The sequence below is a fragment of the Budorcas taxicolor genome, chromosome 6 (assembly GCF_023091745.1).
Source record: "Budorcas taxicolor isolate Tak-1 chromosome 6, Takin1.1, whole genome shotgun sequence".
Classification (NCBI taxonomy): domain Eukaryota; kingdom Metazoa; phylum Chordata; class Mammalia; order Artiodactyla; family Bovidae; genus Budorcas; species Budorcas taxicolor.
In genome coordinates this window covers 115,204,393-115,228,434 of record NC_068915.1, presented here as the reverse complement: position 1 = coordinate 115,228,434, position 24,042 = coordinate 115,204,393, and the positions used below count along the sequence as shown (strand labels likewise).

Sequence of the window (24,042 nt, the reverse complement as noted above, 5' to 3'; positions counted from 1 at the left end):
AGTTGTACGTGTCATCGTTTGTGACATTTCACAGCACAGTGGATTTGCTTCTTTCTATGGGCAGCTGCCTTGCCGGGGCTACTTCTGTTCCTGCTTGTTAATACTTGTCATCATGGATGGGTGCTGAGTTTTAGTCTTTCTTTTTCGGTTCTTTTGCACTCATGGAGACAATCAAATGGGCTTCCTCATTTAAAATGCTGATATGGTATAGTATAGTGATAGAGTTTACATGTTGAGCGCAGCTTGCGTCCCTGAGATAAGCCTCGCTTGGGCTTGTCTCTCTCCACTGCGGGCTCTGGCTGCTGGAGCTCTTGTGGGATTCCGCGCCGGCGCTTTAGAGTGAGACTGTCTTGCAGTTTTCCCTTCTCTCGTTGTTTAGTTTTGGTGTCAAGTTTATTCAAACCTCACAAAGTCATAAAACCAATGGCGGCATTTTTCTCCCTTCTTTTTGGTGTATTGAATCTTCTATTTAAAAACCTCTGTTAGAGGTGAAATCTGTTTTGTCTGTTATACATAGCTACACAAGCCTCCTCTGAGTCAGCATTTTCTGTCTTTAATAAACTTTTCCTTTTTCTCATGTGTTAGGATTGTTACTATGAGTGGCAGGTGGTTGGATGTTTACCCTGATGCAGTTTGATGTTCCGAGGCTCAGGAGTAAGATTGGCGCGAGCGAGATCGCTGCCGTGTGTGGTCTTGGCTCCGTGGCGTCGCCCTGTGCTGTCTGTGAGTCTTGGCTTCTCCTTTCCTGCCTGGTTTGTGTTTTGTTTTCAAGGCTGTGGTTGGCCTCCTTGCTTCCTTCATCACCTGCTTTATTGGCTTGGAAGCTCTGCCACATGCCATGTTTCTCTCTTTTAAACAAGTGTCTATTTTCACTCTTGATGACTGCCTCTTAGACCTCATTGAATAAACAAAGCATATTCCTTAATTTTCTGTCTTGATTTGACTGTCCTTTTGTGCACATTCTAACTGTTGCTTCTTGACCTGCAAGCCGGTTTCTCAGGAGACAGGTAAGATGGTCAGGTATTCCCATCTAAGAATTTTCTACAGGTGGACCCTGGTGCTGGGAGAGGTTGAAGGCGAAAGGAGAGGAGGTGGCTGGAGAATGAGATGGAGAGGTTGGATGGCATCACCAACTCAATGAACGTGAGTTTGAGCAAAGTCCTCGAGAGAGTGAAGGACAGGGGAGCCTGGTGTGCTGCCGTCCATGGGGTCGCACAGAGTCGGACACGTCTTGCCTTGAGAATCCCAGGGATGGGGGAGCCTGGGGGGCTGCCGTCCATGGGGTCGCACAGAGTCGGACACGACTTGCCTTGAGAATCCCAGGGATGGGGGAGCCTGGGGGGCTGCTGTCCATGGGGTCACAAAGAGTAGGACACGTCTTGCCTTGAGAATCCCAGGGATGGGGGAGCCTGGGGGGCTGCCATCCATGGGGTCGCACAGAGTCGGACACGACTGGCCTTGAGAATCCCAGGGATGGGGGAGCCTGGGGGGCTGCCGTCCATGGGGTCACACAGAGTCGGACACGACTTGCCTTGAGAATCCCAGGGATGGGGGAGCCTGGGGGGCTGCCATCCATGGGGTCGCACAGAGTCGGACACGTCTTGCCTTGAGAATCCCAGGAATGGGGGAGCCTGGGGGGCTGCCGTCCATGGGGTCGCACAGAGTCGGACACGACTGAGCGGCTGAACAACAAGGAGCGCATTTGCTCTTTTCTTTCTTGAGCAGGAGACCCAGTCTCGGCTTCTGTCTTGAGAAGGTGCTTTGCAGGGAAGAGGGGCCCTTCCTCAGCTCTCACGTCCCCTGACTCACCTCTGCGTGTTTGCCCAGGGCCATGTTGGAAGTGCAGTTCTGTTGGTTCTAAAGTTGATTGGATATTGGGCTCAGACTTCTTCCTGACGGCGGAGTTTGTAGGAGCCCCGTTCGGCTCTCGTCCCTCAGCCCCGGGGCCTCCTCCTGTGCTGGGCTCGGGGACGGGCTCTGCGCCCTCCCCCCGGGTCAGCTGGCTCGCTGCCTGGCTCTGGTTGCAGCAGCTGGGGGCCTGCAGTGCTCTCCGCTGCCCGTGTCCAGCGTGCGGTTCCCCGCCTCCCCGGGCCTCTCTGCCCGACACCAGCCGTCGCCTGTGCCCCCGAGGGCCCGAGTGCGAGGCCGGGGTCCTGCCGCACCCGCCCTGCGTCTGCCCGCAGGCTCCGACAGCTCCTCTTCCTGTGCTGCCCCGGCCTCCTGGCACCGTGGGTCCCTTTTGCCCGCTTGGTTCTCTGCTGCCTGCCTGGCAGTTCTTTATGGGGATGCTCTGTGAGGCAGTCGGGGTGGCTTTGCTTTCTGACTGGACGCTGCCTGATTCAGCAAGAGAGGTGTGTCAGCTGGAAACCTCGCTCCTCAGGGTCTCCTGGGGAACCTTCAGCGGACCTGGCCTCTGCTGGAAGCTAGATGGCCCTGTGTGCTGGGGTTTGTTCCCCAAGTGCTCCCGGACGGAGCGCCCGCCACGTGCTCGGCACTGTCGAGTGGGGACCCAGCCCTGCCCCCCAGGACTGCTGGCCTCGTGTCTCCACCCTTCTGTCGGGCGTTCCTGGCTCTGACCATCGAGACAAGAGCCGGTTTGGCCCCCGCGGTTCTGAGCGGGCCCTTCTCACCTGCAAGCCAAGGAGGCTGGACGGGCCGGCTCACTGCGTGGGCTACGAGAGGCCCCTCCGTGGGCGGCGGGTGGGCGGCAGCCGGGTTCTGCCCTCACCCCGCCAGCTGTCTCCCTGCTCTGGGCCCCATCTGCTCTGGACCCCATCTGGACGCGAAGGCGGCCCTTGGGGGACTGTGCTGAGGTCACCAAACCTCAGCTGAGGCTGGGGCGGCCCTCGGCCTGTTGCAGGAAGGGGGACCCCTTCCAGGGCCTGAAACTGGGCTCTTGTCTAACACTCGGAAATGAATTGTCTGAGGAGACACATGTGTTAACAAAGCAAGAGATTTTATTGGGAAAGGGCACCCGGGTGGAGAGCAGTAGGGTAAGAGAGCCCAGGAGAGCTGGTCTGCCGCGTGGCTCACAGTCTCGGGCTCTGTGGTGATGGGATTAGTTTCCGGGTGGTCTTTGGCCAGTCATTCTAATTCAGAGTCTTTCCATCGCTCAGCCAGGATGGATGCTAGCGAGAGGGATTCTGGGAAGTGGACGGACATGCGGAGTCTCCTTTAGGCCTTTCCCGAACTCCTCTGGTTGGTGGTGGCTTATTAGTTCCGTATTCCTTATCAGGATCTCCTGTCATAAAACAGCTCATGCAGATGGTTACTATGGTGCCTGGCCAGGGTGGGTGGCTTCACTCAGTGTGCCTCCCCTCACAGGCCCGCAGGCCTGAAGGGAGCATGGAGAGCAGAGGCCCTGCAGCCCCTGCTGGGGAGGTGGGCGCGCTGGGGGCCTGTGGTTTCAGGACCGCCTCCCCCAGAGGGGCCTGTTTATGGAAAACAGGGCTGAAGGAGGTTCTCGAAAGGGTGCGCCGTACTCAGGCAGGGGGTTGGGCTGGGGCCGGGGAGCAGGCATGGGTCTGCAAAGGGGTCGCTGGATTCCAATACATCTCACACACAGACTCAGCTCGGGGCCTATTTTCTGAAAAGGTTAGACAAATATTGCTCAAGAGTATGTCAGTAACTTGCTGGCAAGGCCCAGCAGAGAACCGGGGTGCTGCTGGGGTGGGAGAGGGAGGTGGGCGGGGGAGGGGCCTTCGGGACGAAGGGAAGAGCCCGAGAGGGTCCGTCAGCGTCCCAGAGCCCCGCTGCGCCGGCCCAGTGCCTGTCCCCTGGAGCGGAAGCGCGGGTGGGAGCACAGGCTCACCCCTGGCTGGTGGGTGGCGGAGGGTCTTGGAGACGAGGCCCCCGAGCACACTCGGGCCTCCAGGAGGCAGCGTGGTGGGTCCCAGGCCCGTCTGGGGACAGGGAGGTCTTCTGGGCAACTTGGCTCCTTAGAGGCCGAGCCCCGCCCCGTGCAGCCTCACTTCTTCACGGCTCCGCGGCTGCTCCCTTTCAGGGTGACAGTCCCGGGCCCTCGGGGGTGGGGGTCTGGCTCTGGCCCGGCACCCTCACGGCCCGCTTCCCTGCCCCCCGCTGCCCTGAGGCCCGTGCCCGGCGGTCCCGTGGGCATCATATCGCCCAGGGACCTCGGCGGGCAGGCTGGCGGCACAACCCCGCCTGGGGTGCAGGCGTAGAGATGAGGACGCGCTTGCGGGGACGTGTCCACTCCCGGGCTCTTGCTGGGACGCGGGGGCTGAGGAGCGTGTGGTGCCTCGTTGCTGCCCCGGGGACCCCTTTGCTGCTGGTGACGATGAGTCCAAGGAGTCCTGGTCGTCTCTGCATCTCCTCTCCCTGAGTCAGCTCCGTCCTCTCTCTGCCTCTGTCTCCCTCTCTGTCTCCGTCCCTCCTCTCTCTTTCCATTTAGTTCAGGATTTCCTCTCGCTCCAGCTCACACGCTCCGCTCTGGGTGGCTTTTCTGAGCCTTCACTGCTCAGTGTCTGCAGCATGGCCTTGCTTGGACCTCTGTCCCCGGCGGAGGTGCGTTCAGCAGGGCACGGGTGCGTCTGCAAGGTTGGTGGTGCAGAAACTCAGCGCAGAGGGCTTCAAGGAAGTCTTGTGTGTTGTCTTTGCTCAGGATGCCTGGGGTCCCTGCACAGGTGCGGAGCGGAGCACCCGAGGTCTTGACGTGTTTAGAAACTTGCAGCTCCTTCTGTGCCTGAAGCTGGTCACTTAGGATTTCGCGCACCCAGGAAATCGGAGGTTTTCAGCTGTGATGCTTTTTATTTTTAAAATGTGACGGCTGATCTGCTGAGCCACATTTGGGGAGATGTCTGGCATAATGGCAGTGAATTAATCCTGGTCATTTCCCAGAGAAAGGATGAGATGTGTTAATGGTTGGTTGTTTCATGCCACAGGGCTGGTTTGGTCTTCAGACACCAGCTGAACGTCCTGAGACTCTTTAATTTCCTAAAACGCTTATAAAATTATGTGAAAGCACAAACTTGCCGAAAACCAGGCTATATCACTAATGACTTCCTCCACCCGCCTGAGCTTTCCCTGACATGCGTGTTGTGTTTTTTTTCCTTTCCCCTTGGGCGTGGGGCTGAGGCTGGGGTCGTCCTCCGGACGCATAGCTGCAGGCGGCCGAGTGAGCACTCAGGGCCACTGGGTGACCCTTTCCCACTGTGTGTTTCCGGTTGTGGTGACTCAGGTACTATGAGATTGACCTGGAGGCCTCCCCTCCTCTCGTCTCTCCAGGCGGCGCCCTGCATCCGGTGGAACCAAGGTCTTCTCCCAAGCAGGTAACGGGTCTTTGTCTTTGTTCCAGGGCTCCAAGTTTGGGCGGGGCATTGGACTCGTGCCCCCGGCTCCGCGCGCCTCCAGCCGGAGGTCCTTTGGGAGGTCCCGGAGGCTGAGCATCACCCGCTCCCTCGATGATCTTGAGGTAACGTGACTTGAGTGTTTCTTTCTTTATGCTCCAGGTTTTCAGAAATGATGCATCTGAATCTCCATTGACTCCCTCCCTTCCCTTGCCCCGTCCCTCTCCCATAACCTTGATCTTCAAGGCGAGCATTCGTTCACACCCAGCCCCTCCCCGCCTCGGCCCTCCTCACTCAGCCGTTCCCGGCCTCTCCTCTGCTCCTCAGCAGAGTCATGATAAGGCCTGTGCCCTCTGCGTGCCGGGCACGGTGTTCTAGACACACGAGCCCTCTGGGGCCTGTCGTGACCTGTTACTCAGCCAAACTTGGGTCCATTTGCATGATGCACAGGAAAGCTCATCCACTGACTTGGGTTGTGGGGAAGGACTGCACAGCCTTTACTGTGGCCCTAGACGAGGGGAGCGGGCATCTCATGCTCAGAAGGCCCGGACTCCTGCTGGGCTCAGGGGAGGGGCTCACGGGGCACTTGATCAGCTCACAGGCAGCTCTCCGGTTGGTTGGTGGTGAGGTAACAAGGTGATGTTACGGGAATCTCAGCCATCTGCCTTCTGCTTCCAGCTGGTCTGGGGTCTAGGTGCTGGGGGGCGGCATGCAGTTCACGTCTTCCTCCTGGCGAGGGTTTCAGTATCTGCAAAACAGCTCAAGGACATGGCTCAGGATATTATCTGCAGCCCTGAGGAAAAGCTGAAGGCCCTTGACTCCGCTTTATGGCTAACCTGTTACTATTTTGTGCTGCTTGACGGTTCTCTTTCATTTTCGCGCTTTCCCACTTCTCCGGTTGAATCTGCTCTTTGGGACTGGGGGAAAGCCAGGAGGCAAAAGCTTTTCTACAAACAGGAGGGGGGGCACATGAGGGTGTGTCTCAGGAAGGCCTCTAGGGGTCCTGCTCCCTTTCGTACCCCCTTTTAAAGATTTGGCTCTGCGCCACAGGTCCTGACAGTGTCACCTTGTGTGGCCCTTCTCTTTGATCTGTAACACTGAAAAAAGAAGAGACTTCGCTCCTTGAACAGTTCTCGGTTTACAGAGAAGTTTAGCAGGAAGTACTGAGAGTTCCGCGTGCGTGCTGTGCTGGGTCTGTGACCTTTAGCTTCAGTTCAGGCTTGCTTGGAGCCTGCCCCTGGTGCCGTCATCCAGGTTTGGCCGGGTGGAGAGGGCACGCGGTCACCATCACAGTGCCACACGGAGCAGCCCCTCTGCCCTGAGCCCCACGTGCTCCACCTGCTCACCCCTCCCTGCTTGCCCTCAGCCCTGGCAGCATGGTCCTTTAACTGGCTCATTTTGTGTGTTTTAAAATTTTACACAAATGTTAATTCACTGCATATCTTATTCTGCCAGTTTTAAAACACTACCATGTTTTCAAGCTTTGCCTTGTAGTTTTGGTTTATTTTACTGGTTTTGCGACGTTCTGTTATGAGCGATTTTTATTCCACTCTGCTGCTGCCTGGCACTCCATGCAAGGTCGGGACAGGCTTCTCTGAACAGGTCGTCAGTGGACGGTGGGTGGCAGGGGTCTGTGTGCACACCCGTTCCGGGTATCAGGTGGCTGTGACGGGTATCAGAGCCCATCCAGGGTCTGCTTACCAGCGGTACGTGTCCCCTCTGCTCACTGACGCCTGGGACTGTCGAACTGAAGTCTTCCTGTGTCAATAAAATGCCAGCTCATTTTAATTGGCATTTCACTGACTGTGAGTGAGGCTGAGCATTCCATCATGGGCTCTTTGGCTATATGAGTTTTCCCTGTTTGCAATTAGTAACCTATTCATGTCTTCCTAGTTTTTAAATTTTTATTTTATTTATTTAATTATTTTAAAAATAGATTTTGTAGTAGTTCTTTACATTTTGGGGACACATCCTTTGTCAGATAAATGTTTTGAAAATATCTTTGTGACTTTTTTCTACCTTTATTTAGGGTGTGTACACATGTGTGTATATGTGTGTATTTTAATTGTGGTAGAATAGAACATTGAATTTGCCATTTTAAGTGTGCAGCTCAAGGCAGTAAGCACTCACTCCGTTTTGAGCGTGCCCGTGGCTCACGCAGCCCCCTTCCTCCCAGCCCCTGGCACCCGCTCCTGCCTGCCTTCTGCCTCCAGGAATTGACTTTTGTGTCTGGTTTATTTCACTTAGCCTAGCATCTTCACGGTTCACCCGTCCATGCAGCAGGCGTCAGAATGCTTTTCCTTTTTGAGGCTGAATAATGTCCCACTGTGTGGACGGACACTTTGTGTTTACCCATCCTTCTGACGAAGGCCCCTGGGGTTGCTCCCATCTTTGACTAATGCGGCCAGTGATGTTATGAATATGAGCATGCAGCTGTCTGTTTGAGCTCAGTGATGTTTTAAAAATAGACCGCAAGATAATTTCTTACAAACTCAATAATAGTTATCTGGAATAAATTGTCTGTGGGGTTTCTTTTTGCTTAAAACAGAAAGTTAATTTGTGTTCTGATGCGGAAGCTGGAATCTTTGGCTGTTAGAGCTGGAAAGGGCCTGGACATCATCTCGTTGTCCAGATGAGAGAGGGACTGATTCTGGAGGTCTTTGGGGGCAGCAGGGGGCTGCAAGGTGGTCGGCACTTGGTACTGGGCGGTCGGAGCAGAGCAGCTGTGGGGCGGCCCTGTGAGGCCCTGAGGCTGGGACAGGCCCCAGGGTAGGGGCTCGGGGCTCCGGGGTCCTGAGAAGGGGCCCCCCCCACTGAGCCTGCACTCTCCCTTTGGGGGTTTTGGCCAGGCGTCATCTCTGCATCGTCCTGGGAGAACGGTTTCTGCAGGGGCCTGAGCCCCCGGGGCCGGGAGCCAGCGGAGTGGCTTGGGGTGGCGCAAGTTCCGCTTCTGGGCACGTGGGAGCAGTGTGGGCCCTGTGGTCAGTGCTCACTCCCCTTCGCGATGAACGTCCAGGGGCCGGCCGGCATCCGCGTGGCTGACCGAGGGCCGCCCTTGCCCTCTGATTGTCCCGGTTCACAGACGAGGGCCCAGGTGCAGGGAGAGAGTTCTAAATTTAGGTTCCGGGGCGCGGAGCTTGCGGTCTCCCCCCACTTCTGAACCTCTTACTTTTGTCCCATTGGTGCGTTAGAGACAGGATTGAATCTTTGCACCTTTCTGCCTGAAGACTTCAAAGTGTAGGAATGACGTTGGTCAGGCTGTTTCAAAGGAATCCTGTCTGTCTATCCTCCCCTCTGCCCCACACCCCTCGGCGGGTGAGCCGGGCAGCCTTGGGACCGTCTGCTTCTGCGTCTGCTTCCGGCCTCCCAGCCTTGTTTGGCTCCTCCCCAGGGGCACTGGCTTTCGCCTCTTGCCTCTGGGTCCTAAGCACCCTGGGCACGTTAGAAGCCCCACCAGGGCCTCTGCGACATCTGCCACCGGCCCGGCTCCTCCGCACAAGGCCAGGTCCAGGTCCACTTCCGGGCCCTCAGGACTCCAGTGTCTTGGGCTGGGTCTGCTGGGAGAGGCCGACAGAAGGCTGTCTAAACGCTAGGCTGAGGAGGACGACCCAGGAGGGATCACTCAGGACAGAGCGATAAAACGGTGAAAGTATAGGTCCGTTCAAATGAGCAGTGACCATGTAAAGCAAGAATAGCTGTGTTTGGTTTGAAAATACATGAAATTAAATTACAACATAGCAGGCTGAGCGCTGGGAGGTGAATGGAGGTCAGGTGTTTCTGGGTGCCCACTCCACTAGGAAGAGGATGAGGGGCGATCAGAATTTGATTTGTATAAGGTGAGGATGCACGTGATCCCCAGGGCAATGTAAGACAGTAAGGTGATGAACGCAGTTTACGTTAGCAGAAGGAAAACATGGAATAATGGAAAATATTAAATGTGAAAGAAGGTGAGCCAGGAGGAAACGGGAGACAAAGGGCAGAGAGCAGGAAGGGCAGACAGGCAGCCTCGGCGGGGTGGTTCAGTCCCGCCATGCTGCTGCCGGGTCACATAGCTCAGCTAGAAAGGAGAGACTGTGCGGCAGCACCAGAAATCTGGTCATCTGCTTCCCAGGGGCAGCCCTAACGCTTAGGAGAGAAATGTGAGGGAAAGGGCGGGAGAGGAGATGCCCATGGTACTGAGCAGAAGCAGGGTGGTGGAGCTGTAGTGACCTCAAAGCCGCCCTGAGACGGACAGGGAGCCGTCATCGCGGCGGGCGCCGGGAGCCGTCATCGCGCTGGGCGCAGGGAGCTGCCCTTGTAAATTTCATGTGCATTCTGTTACACAGTCTCCACACCTCTGCAGCAGAAACCCACAGAAGTAGGAGCAGAACCGGACGAGTCTGTGCCAGAGCAGGCTTCCGCCCTCCCTGCTCAGTGAGTGGCGCGGTGAGCAGGGAGCGCTCAGTAAGTAGAGGGTCTGACCAGCATGGCCCGCAGTGCCTGTGTGTGTGAGGCACCCAGCGAAGGTGTCCTCCCCCGGGAACGTGTCGTGAAGCTGACCGGGCGCTGGGCCGGAAAGCAAGTCTCAGCAGGCGCGGACGTCTCTTCACTTGGAGCCTGTGCTCGGCCACAGACAGGTGTGGCGGAAACCGGCGACAAAGGGAAGGTGCCTCGCGCTCATCATGAGGTCCAGGGTTTAAAAAAGAACCGGTTTGGAAATTAGAGTGTATTTTGAATGATAAGGAAGATACATCTAAGCCTGTGGGATGTAGCTAAAAGTGTGCTTAGAGGAGCATTCGTAGCTTTCCATTGCATATGTTAGAAATGAAGAAAAGTGGGAAGTGTATCAGGAGCTTAGGAAAACAGCTGTAACACAGACACAAAGGCAGTAGAAGCTGGACAACGATGAAAGTCAAGGCAGAATGAAGGGAACGGGAAGCTAGCAAACACCAACAGAAGGATCGGTCAAGAGGGGTTACTTCCCAGCTCACTGTGCGAGGCCGCCAAAGCCGGGAACCCGAACCTGACAGACAGAGGAAAGGAGAGCTACGGGGCAGCTCACCGGTGAGAGACGCGGAGGGTCCCCAGCGGCACGTCACCTGGCCCAGCCTCATGCTTGTTCTAAGGACATGGTGTTTTTACCATTTGCAAATCAGTCATGTAATTTACACATTAACAGAGTAAAGGAGAAAAATCATGTATCATCTTAACAGAAGCAGGAAAGACATTTGGTAAAATTCAATATCTGTTCGTGGTTAAGAAAAAAAACCCTTAACAAAATAGGGATTAAGGGGAACTTCCTTAATTTGATAAGGGTATTAAAAAAAACCCATGGCATGCTTCAGACTTGAGCTTTTCCTTTGGCAGCAGGAATGAGGAAGGATATCTGTCACTACCGTTTCAGTTTAAATGTTTTCTGCAAGTCCTCGTTGGTGTAGAACAACTGAAGTTTAAAACCTTGCGAAGGAAAATGACAATGTTATCATTCTCGCATGATGAGGTTGTGACATGGAAAATCTGAAACAATCTATGGGTTCATTCTGAAATTAATGAGTGATTTAGGAAGATTGCTGGATAAATGGTCAACATACAAAAGTCAGCTGTGTGGGACTTGCATGGTGGCCCAGTGGGTAAGAATCCATCTGCCAGTGCAGGGGACATGGGTGCCATCCCTTGTGGCGTGTGGAAGGACTGTGCCACAGGGCAGCTAAGCCCGTGCGCCACAGCTAATCCCCGTGCACGCTGGAGCCTGCGGCACGAGAAGCCCGTGCCCCGCAACGAGAGAGCGGCCCCTGCTCGCTGCAGCTAGAGCAAGCCCATGAGCAGCAAAGAAGACCCTCACCTAAAAGAAGACCCTCAGTCAATTAAAAAAATGTAAAAAGTCAGTTGTAGATACAGTTAGAAAATGATGTATGGATTGGACGTAATTTTAATCAGAATCCCAACAGGTGATTTTGTTGAGCTTAAGAAGATAATTCTGAAAAATTTGTTGAAATGCAGATGGTCAAGTGTAGTAGCCAAGACATTGGTGAAGAGGAATGTTAGGAAGACGTCCTCTATCAGCCTCCAGAACTTATGAACTTAGAGTCGGGGAAGACCGTGTGAGTGTCAGTTCACAGAGAGACAGACAGTGGAGCAGCAGGGAGGGCAAGAGACAGACTCGCGTCTGTGGGCACGCCGGCTGTGTGCAGAGCCGGGGCGGCGTGGTCTTTCTTTCAGTGGTGCTGCGGCGAGGACAGGTCTGCGTGGGAAAGGAGGGAACGAAAGGGAAGCGGCATTCTCTCCCGTGCTGTGCAGACGGAGTTAATGCGGCTGTGTCGGAAATCTTCCTGGGAAGGGCGAAGTGAGAGTCAGTGGAGGGTAAAGTAGACGCTCATCTTTGTGGTGCTGGGGAGGGAAAGACTTTCTAAGCTGGACACAAACTGTAAACGCCGAGATGGACTCTGACCCAGGAATGCTCAGAACCTACCTTCATCCCAGCACCCCATCCCTAGGGTGCACGGGGGCACGAGTGCGGCAACCCTCAGAGGCCCTGTGTCCCCATGACGCCCAGCAAGCAAAGCCAAGCCGGCAAGAGATGCACACCGGCCTTTGATGAGAGATGACACCCAGTGGCAAGCCCAGCTCTGGTGGATCCAACCACAGAAGTTGTCAGGGAAGCAAACGGCAGTCCGTGAGGTCCACAGTGCAGAATGTCCGACATGGAAAGACCAGTGGACCGTGCACATGTTGGTGTGGATGTGAAGCAGCCGGACTCTTGCCTAGTGGGCGTGAGTGTCCGCTGTTCGCAGCGACATTGAAGGCACAAGAGTCCCTCCCTTCTGAGACGACAGCCTGTGGATCAAGGGACAGGCAGCAACTCAAGGCAGCAACGCCACAGGCCGCCTCTCCACTGCAGCATGACTGGGCTGATGCCCCAGCCACCGCGGGATGGACAGGCAGGTGCCGTGGGGCGGGCAGGCACTGCAGAACTCTGCACGCTCCATCCGTGTAGCTGTGGCCTGGGGTGGCATGTCCAGTGCAGAACCATAGAGAGAAGTGGGCACCGATGACACTTTTCCCTGTGACCCGTGGGGCCGCGTGGGCTTCACGCTGGCTCTGCTTGTTCTGTTCTGAACGGGTAGGTTCCCGGGAGTGCCACATGCACGATCGTGTGTCCTCCGGGCCTGTGAGTGCTGAGTGGGCAGTGCAGCCCGTGAGCCTCAGAGGGGTGTGCAGGAGGGGGACAGGGAGGGGGCCTCAGGAGGGTTTGCAGGAGGGTGGGGCCAGGAGGGAGCCTCAGATGGATGTGCAGGAGGGGCCGGGAGCCTCAGAGGGGTGTGCAGGAGGGTGGGGGCCAGGGAGAGGAGAGGTGCTGCTGGCAGGTGGGGGTATAGGAGGTCCCCCCTGGGGGGATCCTGAGACAGGAGGTGTGGAAGCGACAGGTGAGTTTCTGTATGTTGTGGTCCTGACCACGGCAGACGGTCACCGAGAGATGGGGACCTGAGAGGTGGGGCAGGAGACTGGGTCAGCAGAGGCCCGCCCCTGCCCGCAGGTGTACAGCCGGCCTCGGAAGGAGGTCCTCGCCTCTGTGTGACATCTTCAAGGTGCCCAGGGCCTTGAAGGGGGCGCCAGGTGTGGGGATCAGAGCTGAGCAGTGCAGGCCTGGGGGAGCGGCTCTGGAGCCCAGCTCCCAGGAGCCGGCCCTCCCGTCCCCACTGTGAGCCGTGCTGTGTGTGGATCCGGGTGGGCCTCTGCTGACCGTGGGCAGGAGTCTCTGCGCCTGCTCCCTCCGCCAAGGGCCGCCTGTGAGTGGATCCAGGAGCTGTGACCGGACTGGCAGTGCCCAGTCTGGACAGCAGGGGGCGCTGAGGCCATGCGTTTCCCTCCCGGGGGAGCGAGTCCAGACTCCCCGCGGGGGAGCCGGGTAGGGGCACTTTGGGAGGAGGGTAGCTCTCCGTGGTCCCTCTGATGCCGGTGTTGAGGTCGAGTGAGTTGCTTCACGTGAGCTCTGTGGGGATGACCCCCGAAACAAAGGCAGGGGACCCCGAGCTGGACCTCAGATCTGAGACTGACGGAGAGGTTCAACCTTCCAGCCCCTGGCTCACCTCTGGGGCACTCTGGGCAATTTACAGAGTTCACATGGTCTGGGTTGAAATCTCCCCAGACATTTCGAAACAAGCTCTTTTTACCTATTTCTTACTTTTGCTGCTTTGCTCTTTCTAGGAAAATTCAACTTGGGATTTTGCTTATTTTGGTCTGTCGGTGCTAGCATACTCTTTAAATTCTTTACGTAGGAAGCCATCTTTCCTCTCGCTGAGATCCTCTTGACTTAGGGGCACACACTAGGGCCTCCCAGTGCCTTGTCTCCTCCTTCAGGGACTGTTTATGGAACGTCGACTGGGCGTGGACAGCCCTGCGCGACACTGCTGCCAACCCTCTGCGGAGGACTGGCTTCCCGGCCGGATGGGTGGACGCTAGGGGTGGCAGTCGGCTTTAGAAAGGATCCCTCGGCTGCTTTGCCAAGAGTAAACAGGAGGGACGTTGGGGCAGGAAGGGGCCCTTAGGATTACTTTTGGGGCCACACGGTGGTCTGGGTGAGGGGAGGGCTTGGGGAGCGGGGGGCTTGGACCAGTGGACGGCAAATGGTCAGGTGTCTCAACTCAGACTCGAGAATCTCGCCCGGGGCTCACAGCTGAGCCCAGGCCGCTGCAGGAGGCCTGCGGGGAGGAGCTGGGGGCTGGCGAGGCTGGTTTCCCGGGCACCTCCCCCGATGGTCACCATGGTCACTGCGGACGGCCCTCCTCTTCCTCGGGAAGTTTTGGGCATCCCCCTGAGTGGGTGGTCTGACCTTCGCTGGCCTCCTTCTCCTGGTTCAGGTTAGGGGCCCGCCTCCTCTGGGAGGGGTGGGAGCCAGGGGCCTCTCTGAGGTTGTCCACCCTTGTCCTCTTGGCCAAGCTGGACAGCTCCATGCCACTGGCACTTGCCAGGCTTCTTAGGGGCTGTGCTGGACTTCTCACCCCCGTCTCTGAGCCCACCCCTATCTGGCGATGGGTCGACACCACCAGGACGCGGTGGTGAGTGTGGTGGGTGCCCAGAATGTCTGGTCCCTTGCTCCAGGAGCTCCAGGAGGCTCGCCAGGCTCTGCCACCCAGGGTGCTGCCTGGCAGAGGGGCATTGTGGCCCGATTCTCACCTCTTCTCTTCCTCTCTTTGCCCTGTGGACAGCAGAGGAGGGGCGGACTGATAGCCAAAGGGGAGACAGAAAGAGCCCCAGAGAGACAGAGGAGCCCAGAGGGCACAGCTCCACGTGGACCTGGCAGGGCTGGGCCACCTTTCGGGCTGAATGTGATAAAAAGACGTGTGAAGTGACACCTTGCTGCTTGTGCAGGCTCACAGGGACGTCTGTGCAAGACGGTGAAAATACAGACCAAGTGGGGACCTGAGAGGCGGAGCTCCGGACGCTGTCCCAGGAGGTTGTGCCTGTGGGCGGGGCCTGTCCCAGGAGGTTGTGCCTGTGGGCGGGGCCTGTCCCATAGTTTCTTTTCCTTCTTGGTCCTTGTTAGTCTGGCTAGGCTCTGCCTGGGGGCCTTTGCAGACTGCTGTCCTCTGCTCTGGCGAGGGGTCACTGCCTCCCCCCAAATCCTGTGAATTAGTGCCTGGGCCTCGGAAGTCAGCGAGGAGGACAGTTAGGGTCACCAAGTCAGGGGCTCGGCTGATCCCCATGAAAACCACAGGGTCACCCCCCAGAACCCTCCCGTGGGTTTCCTCTGCACATGTGCCTGTGGAAACGTGTGTGGTGTGTGTGTGCGTGCTGGAAGGGGAGGCCAGGGAGTGCAAAGGAGATCACCGTGTCCCACTCTGTGTCTCAGCCCTGCCACCACGGGCGTGAAGGGGACCTCCGCGGGCCGGAGGGCACCCCCTTTCCTTAGAGACGGGGCCCTGCCCAGGAAAGGCTCTGAGGCCCCTCCAGGCCAGCAGGCACGCGGGGCCCCCTTCCTGGGCGGGGCAGCCGTGCCCTCCCTGCCCCCCAGCTCCCTGCTACCTCCGCCTCCTTGCTGGCCCTCACGGCCCCCAGTGTCCTCCCTGCTACGGGCCACCCTCCCGTGCTCCCTGAGGCGGAGCGGGTGGCGGTGGCGGCCTCAGCTCGCTCCCCACTCCCGCTTCCGTGTGTTTATCGTGTGAGAACGGTCCGAGGAGGCCAGGCCGGAGCTGCCTGTTGTCTGCGAGCCGTCTGGGCCGCGCCCTGCGCTTCTGCAGTAAACACGGCGGGCGTCGTGGAGTCTGTGCACCGGACACTCCCGCTCTCCCCCCAAGGCCGAGCACGGTGGAGCCCCAGGCCGCCCGCCCGCAGCTCTGGGCAGGGTGCCCCCAGAGCGCCTTGGATGAGGCCCCTGGCGCCCGCACGTCCAGAGACGAGCAGGTGCTCTGCAGGGCTCCCTCGCTTCTGGCCACAGGGCTCTTTCTCTTCCTGCTTCCCTTTTAAGTTAAAACAGGACCTGCCGTGGCTCCCTCACTTTGAGGCCGTGTGGGGTGGTGGGAGCAGATCAAGCCGAAGGTGGAGCCGGGGCCCGCCTGGGGCCAGGTCTCAGGAGCCCGCCGTTCAGGGCTGGGCCCACGCTCGCCTGCACGTGGAGCTGATAATAGACCCGTCGTCGGCGGCTGTAATTAAGGCTGCACCCTGCACCACGCGGCTAGAAAACAAATTCTCTGCAGCTGCTGTGCTGACTGAGAAATTGCCCCTATCAGCTGAAGTTTTATTCTTCTGATTTGGGAGAGGAAATACTTTAAAAATGATCTCACGGCATGGTTTATGTAAACGGCTTTTTTTTTTCTTTGTGTGAGACAATTGAGATAGAGCCTGAATCCCGGGCAGACCGCGGCTTCCTGCAGTGTCCCGTTGCCAGGGCGACGGAGGGAGCGGATGGAACTTCATCTGAAATGCCTTTAAACTTTCTGACGTGCACAGGCGTGCGGCGAGGCTGAGTGCTGTGTTTCAAAGCTGCGTGCCTGGAGTGGGTAGGAAGTCCTCCGGTCTTAGGATGAATTCGGAGAAAGGGTCGCTGGAGGAGACCCACGTTTTAAACAGCCAGCAGGTAGGCCACTCCAGATGTTTTTGTCGCTTACAGAATTGTTGAGGTAGCCTGGCATCTTGGTTACAGCTTTATTTTCAGCCTGATAGTGAATGGTGGCTTTTAAGTGTAAACTTTAAAAAAGGTTTTCTCGTGTCTGCATCGCGGAGCTTGGAGTGTGTCCCATGGAGGTGATAAAAGCCCAGCCCTGGGGCCACAGACCCGCACCCCGAGTGAGGCTGGGTTGGGAGTCCCTCACGCTGAGTCCCCTCAACCTCTTGGGAGACACTGCCCGCATCCCGAGCCAGCCTTACGTGAAGCAGTGGCAGTCTGTCGTCCTCACCATAGTGACCGGAACAGATCTGGAAGATGAGTGAACTTAGATTTCGACGACATAACTGTATTACAATCATCTTTTACTTCTTAAATTGCTGTTTTATAATATTCTTTTTTTCTTTTTTAAGAGTTGAAGTATAGTTTTCTTTTTCTAAAAAATTGATTTGCAATGGGTTAGTTTCAGGTGTACAGCCCAGTGACTTGGTGGTGTATGTAGTATTTTAAAATGGAATGAGCTGGTTCTGCTTCACATGCGTGCACAGGAAACTACTGGCAAGCCTATTTGCTGATTGATTAGTATCTGAGCTTATAAACGTGAGCTTACTGTAAAACGTTTTTAAAAGCTTTAAGAGTGGGAAGAATACATTTTATCTTCATCTCTGGCTGCGTTGTGTTGATGTAAAGGCGAAACTACATTTCGATTGTTTATGGAAGATTGTCCCTAGTTACCGGGGACCAGTTTAAATTCATCCTTTGCTGAGAGCTGTTTCATCTTAGCGTGGTCTCCGGACATCTCATTAGAACCTTCTGTAGAGAGGAGAGGAGAAGCTGCTGTCTCAGAGGTGCCTGGGTGGGATGCTGGGTTTAGGACCATGACTGCGTCGGCTTTTCAGATAGGAAATAGAAGTAGGTCTGCTGGACAGGTCCAGAGTTGTGCCTATGAAGGAAGGGCAGGTGTGAGTGGATTTTAAAAGTACTTTTCATGTATATTTTGAGAACTCTGTGCTAATAAGGCTCCCTCCAGAGGGTGGGGAGCTGCTTTGATGTTTACGGGCGTGCCTGCTGCGTGCTGCCTCTGGCCGTCCCCGCAGGAGCAGTACTGGGCTCCTGTTTGCCACTCCTGTCTCTCTAGAACGTGAACTTCGGAAATACTGGGTCCCATACACACGTACTAGTTAACCAGTTACTGATTTGTATTACATGCAGGTTGCTTTTCCATTCCCGTAGTATATAGAGGCAAGTTTTAGAAAAGGGTTTTTTTTTTATTTTGAGTGAAAGAAAAATTACTAGAAATTTGCCTTTTATTTGCCTGCATAAATGATTTGGATTCATTTTGAAATTTTGCAAATGCTCAACCCATCGAATAAGTTGTTTGCGGAGGGTGTGAACGAGTCTGGTTGGTGTGGTTCTGTTTTAAGCAACAGAAAATTTCAGGAAGGTGGTGGGGTGGCGGGCAGTCCTGAGGGCCTGGCTGGCTCTGCCCGCGGGCCAGGGGCAGGGGGCAGGGGGCAGAAAGTGCTGTGGCCTCCAGCTCAGTCCTCGGGAGAGAAGTCTTGAGGTGAAGGGCAGTGGTCTGGGGTAGCTGTGTGGGAGGGGCCCCTGCCCTTGGTGGCTCTGAGCCTCAGATTGTCCGTCGTCACAGCTGGGGTGCCCTGTCCTGCCCAAGGAAAGCCGTGACTATGAAGGACTGTGACTTGGAAGCGTCTTTCACCTTGGAGAGGAGGACCCGTGGGCCTTGAGAGGAGGCGTCTCCCAGGACCACTTGAAATGCACTCGGGGTGTGACCCGGAAGGAGGCTGGGTGTGACCCGAGGCTGTCACTGCCATCAGCCCGTCGGTGTCCCCGTCTTGTAGGCACGAGGTGCAGTGGAGCCGACTTTGGACTCTAGGACCTGCCCATTTGCCAGTCCCAGGCAATCCACCGTATTTCAACCACTGCACAGGGGAACGTGCCGGTCGAGCCTCGGGTCAGGAGGATTTGCTGCAGGAAGAAAGAGAGCTTAGGTGGGCTTTCTCCGTGGACACCTTGGAGCCCCCTGCCGTGTCTGACCAGCTTGCTGGGGCGGGGCCGTGGCCGTCCGCACTGTGGCCAGGCTGCTGTCCAGGAGGCGGGGACAGAACTCGCCCGGCCCAAGCGGTCTGGGGCCCTGAGCCCACGCCATGCAGGGCTGTCGAGTTCCAGGACCCGGGCACTGCCGCCGCTGGTGGGTTTCTCACTGCCCACTGGGGTGCAGGGGCAGGCCCCCCTCTCAAGGTCTGGGCCCCAGGGCACCGCCTGGGCACTGCCCTCTTTGACCTGACCCCACTCTGCTCTCACTCGGCCAGACCCGCAGTCAGCGTTCTCCGTGCCCGCTGGGCGGAGAGGTCCAAGCCCCTGGGGCGCCCACTCGGGTGTCCGGGCTGGGCCGGAAGGTCAGTCAGTCCCGTGGATCCTGGGCATGAAGACAGTTGGGCCACGTCGTGCGGCGGCGGGCTTGTCACTCAGGCGGCCTGTGCAAGGGTCGGACATGACGAGCATGTGTGGCCCTCTCCCCGGCCAGCTGTGCTTCTGTGCGCTGGGCTCTGGGTGGCACGTGGACTGAGAAGGCTGCATGGTGAAGAACAGGACTGGCGTCTCTTCCGGGTGGCCTGGGGCCTTTCCGGGCAGCGCTGGGCAGAGAGCGCTGTGGGTCAGGGGGCTGTGGGTCAGGGGGCTGCTCCAGCAGGCAGCCCCTCGAGTAGGGCACCCCAGCGGCTCAGGCCCACCCGCCCCAGGCCTCTCCACCCCAGAGCTGCCCGGGGTGGGGAGATGTCCGTCCGTCCAGACCGGCTGCTTTGCCCCTTGGTCTGTGGGCTGCACAGACGCCTTTCTTACCTTTTAAGGCTCTGGTCCCCGTGAGAGGAAGGCTGAGGGGAGCTGCTGTCTTCCCCTTTCTCCACGTCTTCCCCTTTCTGTCTCAGAGGCGGTCACCCTGAGCTAGGCTCTCCCAGCGCCACTCTCGTGGAGACGGCGCTGTCGTGCCTCTGGTCTGCTTGCGTGCCCACAGGCGGCTCCTTTCTCCCCTCCTGCCCACAGCAGTTGTTGTCGGGCAGACGTGGAGGCCCGGCTCACCTCCTCTGGCAGTTGTGTCCCAACTGCCACCCAGGGGCCGCCCTTCCCAACTGCCTCTGCAGACCCCAAGACGAGGATGTGCCCCCTGCAGGATGAGCCTGCTCCTGCCTCAGGCCCAACCCCGGAGGTCAGCAGGCCCCTGGGCTCGACCCTCCGAAACCCTCTGAGTCCATCTGACCTCACGCTGCTCGCCTGCCTGGGGCTCTGGGGCCCCTAATTCCATGCCATGCACTTTGGGGCACCCCGGCCCCCCCGCCCCGCTCTGGATGGCAGGGCCTTAACTTGCTGGGTTGGTTTCCAGCCCGGGCACGAGTGCCTGAGCGGAAGGTTTGCAGCGGTGGGCGCCCTGTGTCTGTAGGAGCCTGGGCTTGGCTGAGCAGTGGAAGGCGTCCCAGCAATCCCCCCACTTCCTGTGCCCCTGACCCAGGGCCAGCGCCCCCACCCAACCCTCACCCCTGCCCCATGACTGGGTCTCACCTTCATGAGAGCATGTCGTGAAGCTGGGCTTCGAGTTCAGCTGCCAAGGGCCCTGGACTCTGGCTGCAGTCAGTGGCTGCTGATGCCAAAGGTGCTTCTGACGAGCGGGTCTGCCCCAGGCTGTGCGGTGCCAGCTCACCCACCGGGCCTGTGTGTATGCTGACCCGAGCTGTGGGTGTCCTGCTGTCTGTAGGGACGCGCCCTCTGTGACGCCTGCCCTGGCCACGCAGTGGGGCGCGGGTCTTCCTGCAGCCGGGCCAGCTGGTGGGGAAGGTCTCTGTCCTCATGTGGCAGGAAGGCCAGAGGGTCCTCGTGTAAAGTTGGATGCTGCCCCCAGCCCGCAGCATTCACGTGGCACCCACGGGCCACTTCATCCGTGTGACTCTGGACTTTTAAAGGTTTTGTAATGAGTGATCTGGGGCTTTTCCAAGGGCAGGGCAGAAATACTAGCTGTTAAATTCTTAGGAAAATGCTGTGATTGTGAGTTTTCAGTTTCTCTTGATTTTATTGGGGCTTGAAGAGCTCTTTGGGACACACACGCGCACACAGAGGGGAGGCTCAGAGCCCGTTCTGAGCTGGGCGCTGCGTCTTCTGACCGCAGGCCTCCCTACCCGTCCCCGCGCCGCCCTGTGGCCGGCCGCTCCGCCTGTCGCCGGGCAGCGCTGAACACACCCGTGGCGCCGTGGCTGTTGTCGCCCTGGCCTCTGGGTCACGGGCACCCCCTGTGGTAGAGTCGGGGTTTGAACTAAGTGCCTCTTCTTGGCCTGCATGTGAGCCTTTCATGTTGGTCTAGCCCATCTTACCCCAGTTTTCCCGCAAATGCTGCTTACAAAACCCACTGAACTGATTTCACGGCTCCTTTGAGTGTCGTGGCCGAGTGTGGAGACCCCTGCGCTCGAGGCGCAGAGGGCAGGCGGGCGCCTGGGGGGGACCAGCAGAGGGGCCCCCCTGGTTCATTGCCCTTCTGTCCCACCCCTGGGGGTCTTCCCTGTCCCCCCAGCCCGTGCCCTGCTCTCTTCTGTGCTCTGTCCAGCAGGGAGTTGTCTTAAAACTTAGATGAGCAAGCCTTTCAAAGGCAAAATGAATATAAATTAGAGGCAGATTGGATTGTTGAATTCTTAAGGTTTTTTCTCATTGGGATTATTTGAATTTCTTTTTTTTTTCTCAAAATGTTTGGTACCGTTGGGCAAGTTGCAGGCCTTTGTCTCTTATTTAAGAGTCAGAGATGGGTGTTTAATATTTCTTACGCCCAAGGTAGGAAATTTTTTCATTGGCTCACAATTGAAAATGTATACAACTTTGTATTCCTATATACTAAGTAGTTATGAAATGATATATTTTAATAACTGCTATTGTCCAAATGTTACTGACAGAATCAGCCTTGATAAATCAGCATTCTTCATGGAAATAATTTAAAACTTTCAAAATGTTAATTCAGAATAAAATATCCACGTGTGTGTGTGGTCCAGATAAATTTCCTGCTGGGAATAAATCCCAGTCAGTTAGCACCGAACTGTCAGGCTGACCTGAGAAATAGAAATTGTTTGAACTTAAATTACTTATCTAAAATACTTTGAAGTTTTTAAAAACAAATGTATTTACGTTAGTGTAAACTCCAGGCTTGGGGAGCCACAGACCTTTTCAGAGCTGTTTAGTTATGCTTTGTGTTTAAATCTTAAGCACAGAAAAATGCTCACTTTCTCAAACCTTTTAGCTAGCGGCTTTTTCTTGTTGTTTTGCGGCTGCCCTTGTTATAAGAATAGCATGCCAACATGGGAATGTGGGAAGAACGCAAGAAGGACAGGCTAATGAAAACACGTCATTAATACAGATTATGCTGCCTATCAGAACACAGTTAGCCAGCTTCAACTTCAGCTTCACAGTGTGAAGTTTTAATTTGTGAAAGTGTTTAAGAATGCCAAGAAACTTGGGGGTGCCTCACTTCAGAAGCGCTGAAGTGTTGCGAGCGAGGCTTGAAAAGGGTGATTTGGTCAGAATTGGGCATGTCAGTCCCAAGACCAGTAGAAACGATTTGGGGGTTCGCTGCATTCCCCCGGCTGTTGCGGCAAGATGCGGGCCTGCACCTCCTCGTCTGCTCCTACGTGGGGCGCTGGCCACCTGCCCCCCGCGACGGCGCCTGTCGCCGGTGCAGCCCTGTGTCATCCCTTCCAGCCTCGTCTCCGGTTATAATAAAGCCCCGTGCACGCTCCGTAGCCTGCTTCTGCGTCCTCAAGAGAGCCAGGGGCTCAGGCGCCGACAAGGGACCCAGAGGCCCCTTCCGGGCGTCAGATGTCAGTTCAGAGGTGTCCTGGCCGCGCCTTCCAGGTGTGTGCTGGTGGACAGAGCAGATGCTAGACGGCAGGTGGTCTGGAGGGAGTCGTCACCTGCTTCTCCAGGAGCGTGAAACCCGGAGGAGGCCGAGGCTTTCCGTCCAGGGGGGCGCAAACAGTCACCAGGTTAACAAGTCGTGAGCAGACGGCGGGAGGCGATGAGGAGGGGGCTGTGCGGCTGCTTCCCGGCCAGCCTTCCAGCGCGTGCTGTCGGGCCACCCCGGGGAGCCTGCCTCTCCTCAGGGGCCCGGGGCAGAGGCCTGCATGGGCGGGGATGCCAGCCCCTGCCGGGGGACCCTGAGGGTACAGACACACACACCACCCACAGACCACACACACGCACACACCATACGCAGACCGCACACACACCGCACGCACCACACTCACCACACACACACACACACACACCATACAGACCACACACACACACACCACCCACAGACCACACACACACGCACACCATACGCAGACCGCACACACACCGCACGCACCACACTCACCACACACACACACACCATACAGACCACACACACACACACCACCCACAGACCACACACACACGCACACCATACGCAGACCGCACACACACCGCACGCACCACACACACCACACTCACCACACACACATGCACACACACCATACAGACCACACACACACACACCACACACAGACCACACACATCACACGCAGACCACACACACACTGCACACACACGCACACCACACACAGACCACACACACACCGCACACACACACACACACCACACTCACCACACACACATGCACACACACCATACAGACCACACACACACGCACACACCATACGCAGACCGCACACACACCGCACGCACCACACACACCACACTCACCACACACACATGCACACACACCATACAGACCACACACACACACACCACACACAGACCACACACACACGCACACACCATACGCAGACCGCACACACACCGCACGCACCACACACACCACACTCACCACACACACACATACACACACACCATACAGACCACACACACACACACCACACACAGACCACACACACACGCACACACCATACGCAGACCGCACACACACCGCACGCACCACACACACCACACTCACCACACACACACATACACACACACCATACAGACCACACACACACACACCACACACAGACCACACACACACGCAGACCACACACACACGCACACACCATACGCAGACCGCACACACACCGCACGCACCACACACACCACACTCACCACACACACATGCACACACACCATACAGACCACACACACACACACCACACACAGACCACACACACACGCACACACCATACGCAGACCGCACACACACCGCACGCACCACACACACCACACTCACCACACACACACATACACACACCATACAGACCACACACACACACACCACACACAGACCACACACATCACACGCAGACCACACACACACTGCACACACACGCACACCACACACAGACCACACACACACCGCACACACACACACACACCACACACACCACACACACCACACTCACCACACACACCACACTCACCACACACACACATACACACACACCATACAGACCACACACACACACCACACACAGACCACACACACACGCAGACCACACACACACTGCACACACACGCACACCACACACAGACCACACACACACGCACACACCATACGCAGACCGCACACACACCGCACGCACCACACACACCACACTC

General features: G+C 56.9%; 1 protein-coding gene across 1 annotated transcript in view; it reads left to right on the top strand.

Annotated features, from left to right (window-relative positions):
* The window catches only part of RGS12 (regulator of G protein signaling 12), a 93,134-nt gene that overhangs the window by 11,681 nt on the left and 57,411 nt on the right, over positions 1-24,042 (top strand). Inside the window, exon 2 of the mRNA XM_052641726.1 lies at positions 5,315-5,431. Coding sequence (XP_052497686.1) covers positions 5,315-5,431 — 117 coding nt within the window. The remainder of the gene's footprint in view (positions 1-5,314; positions 5,432-24,042) is intronic.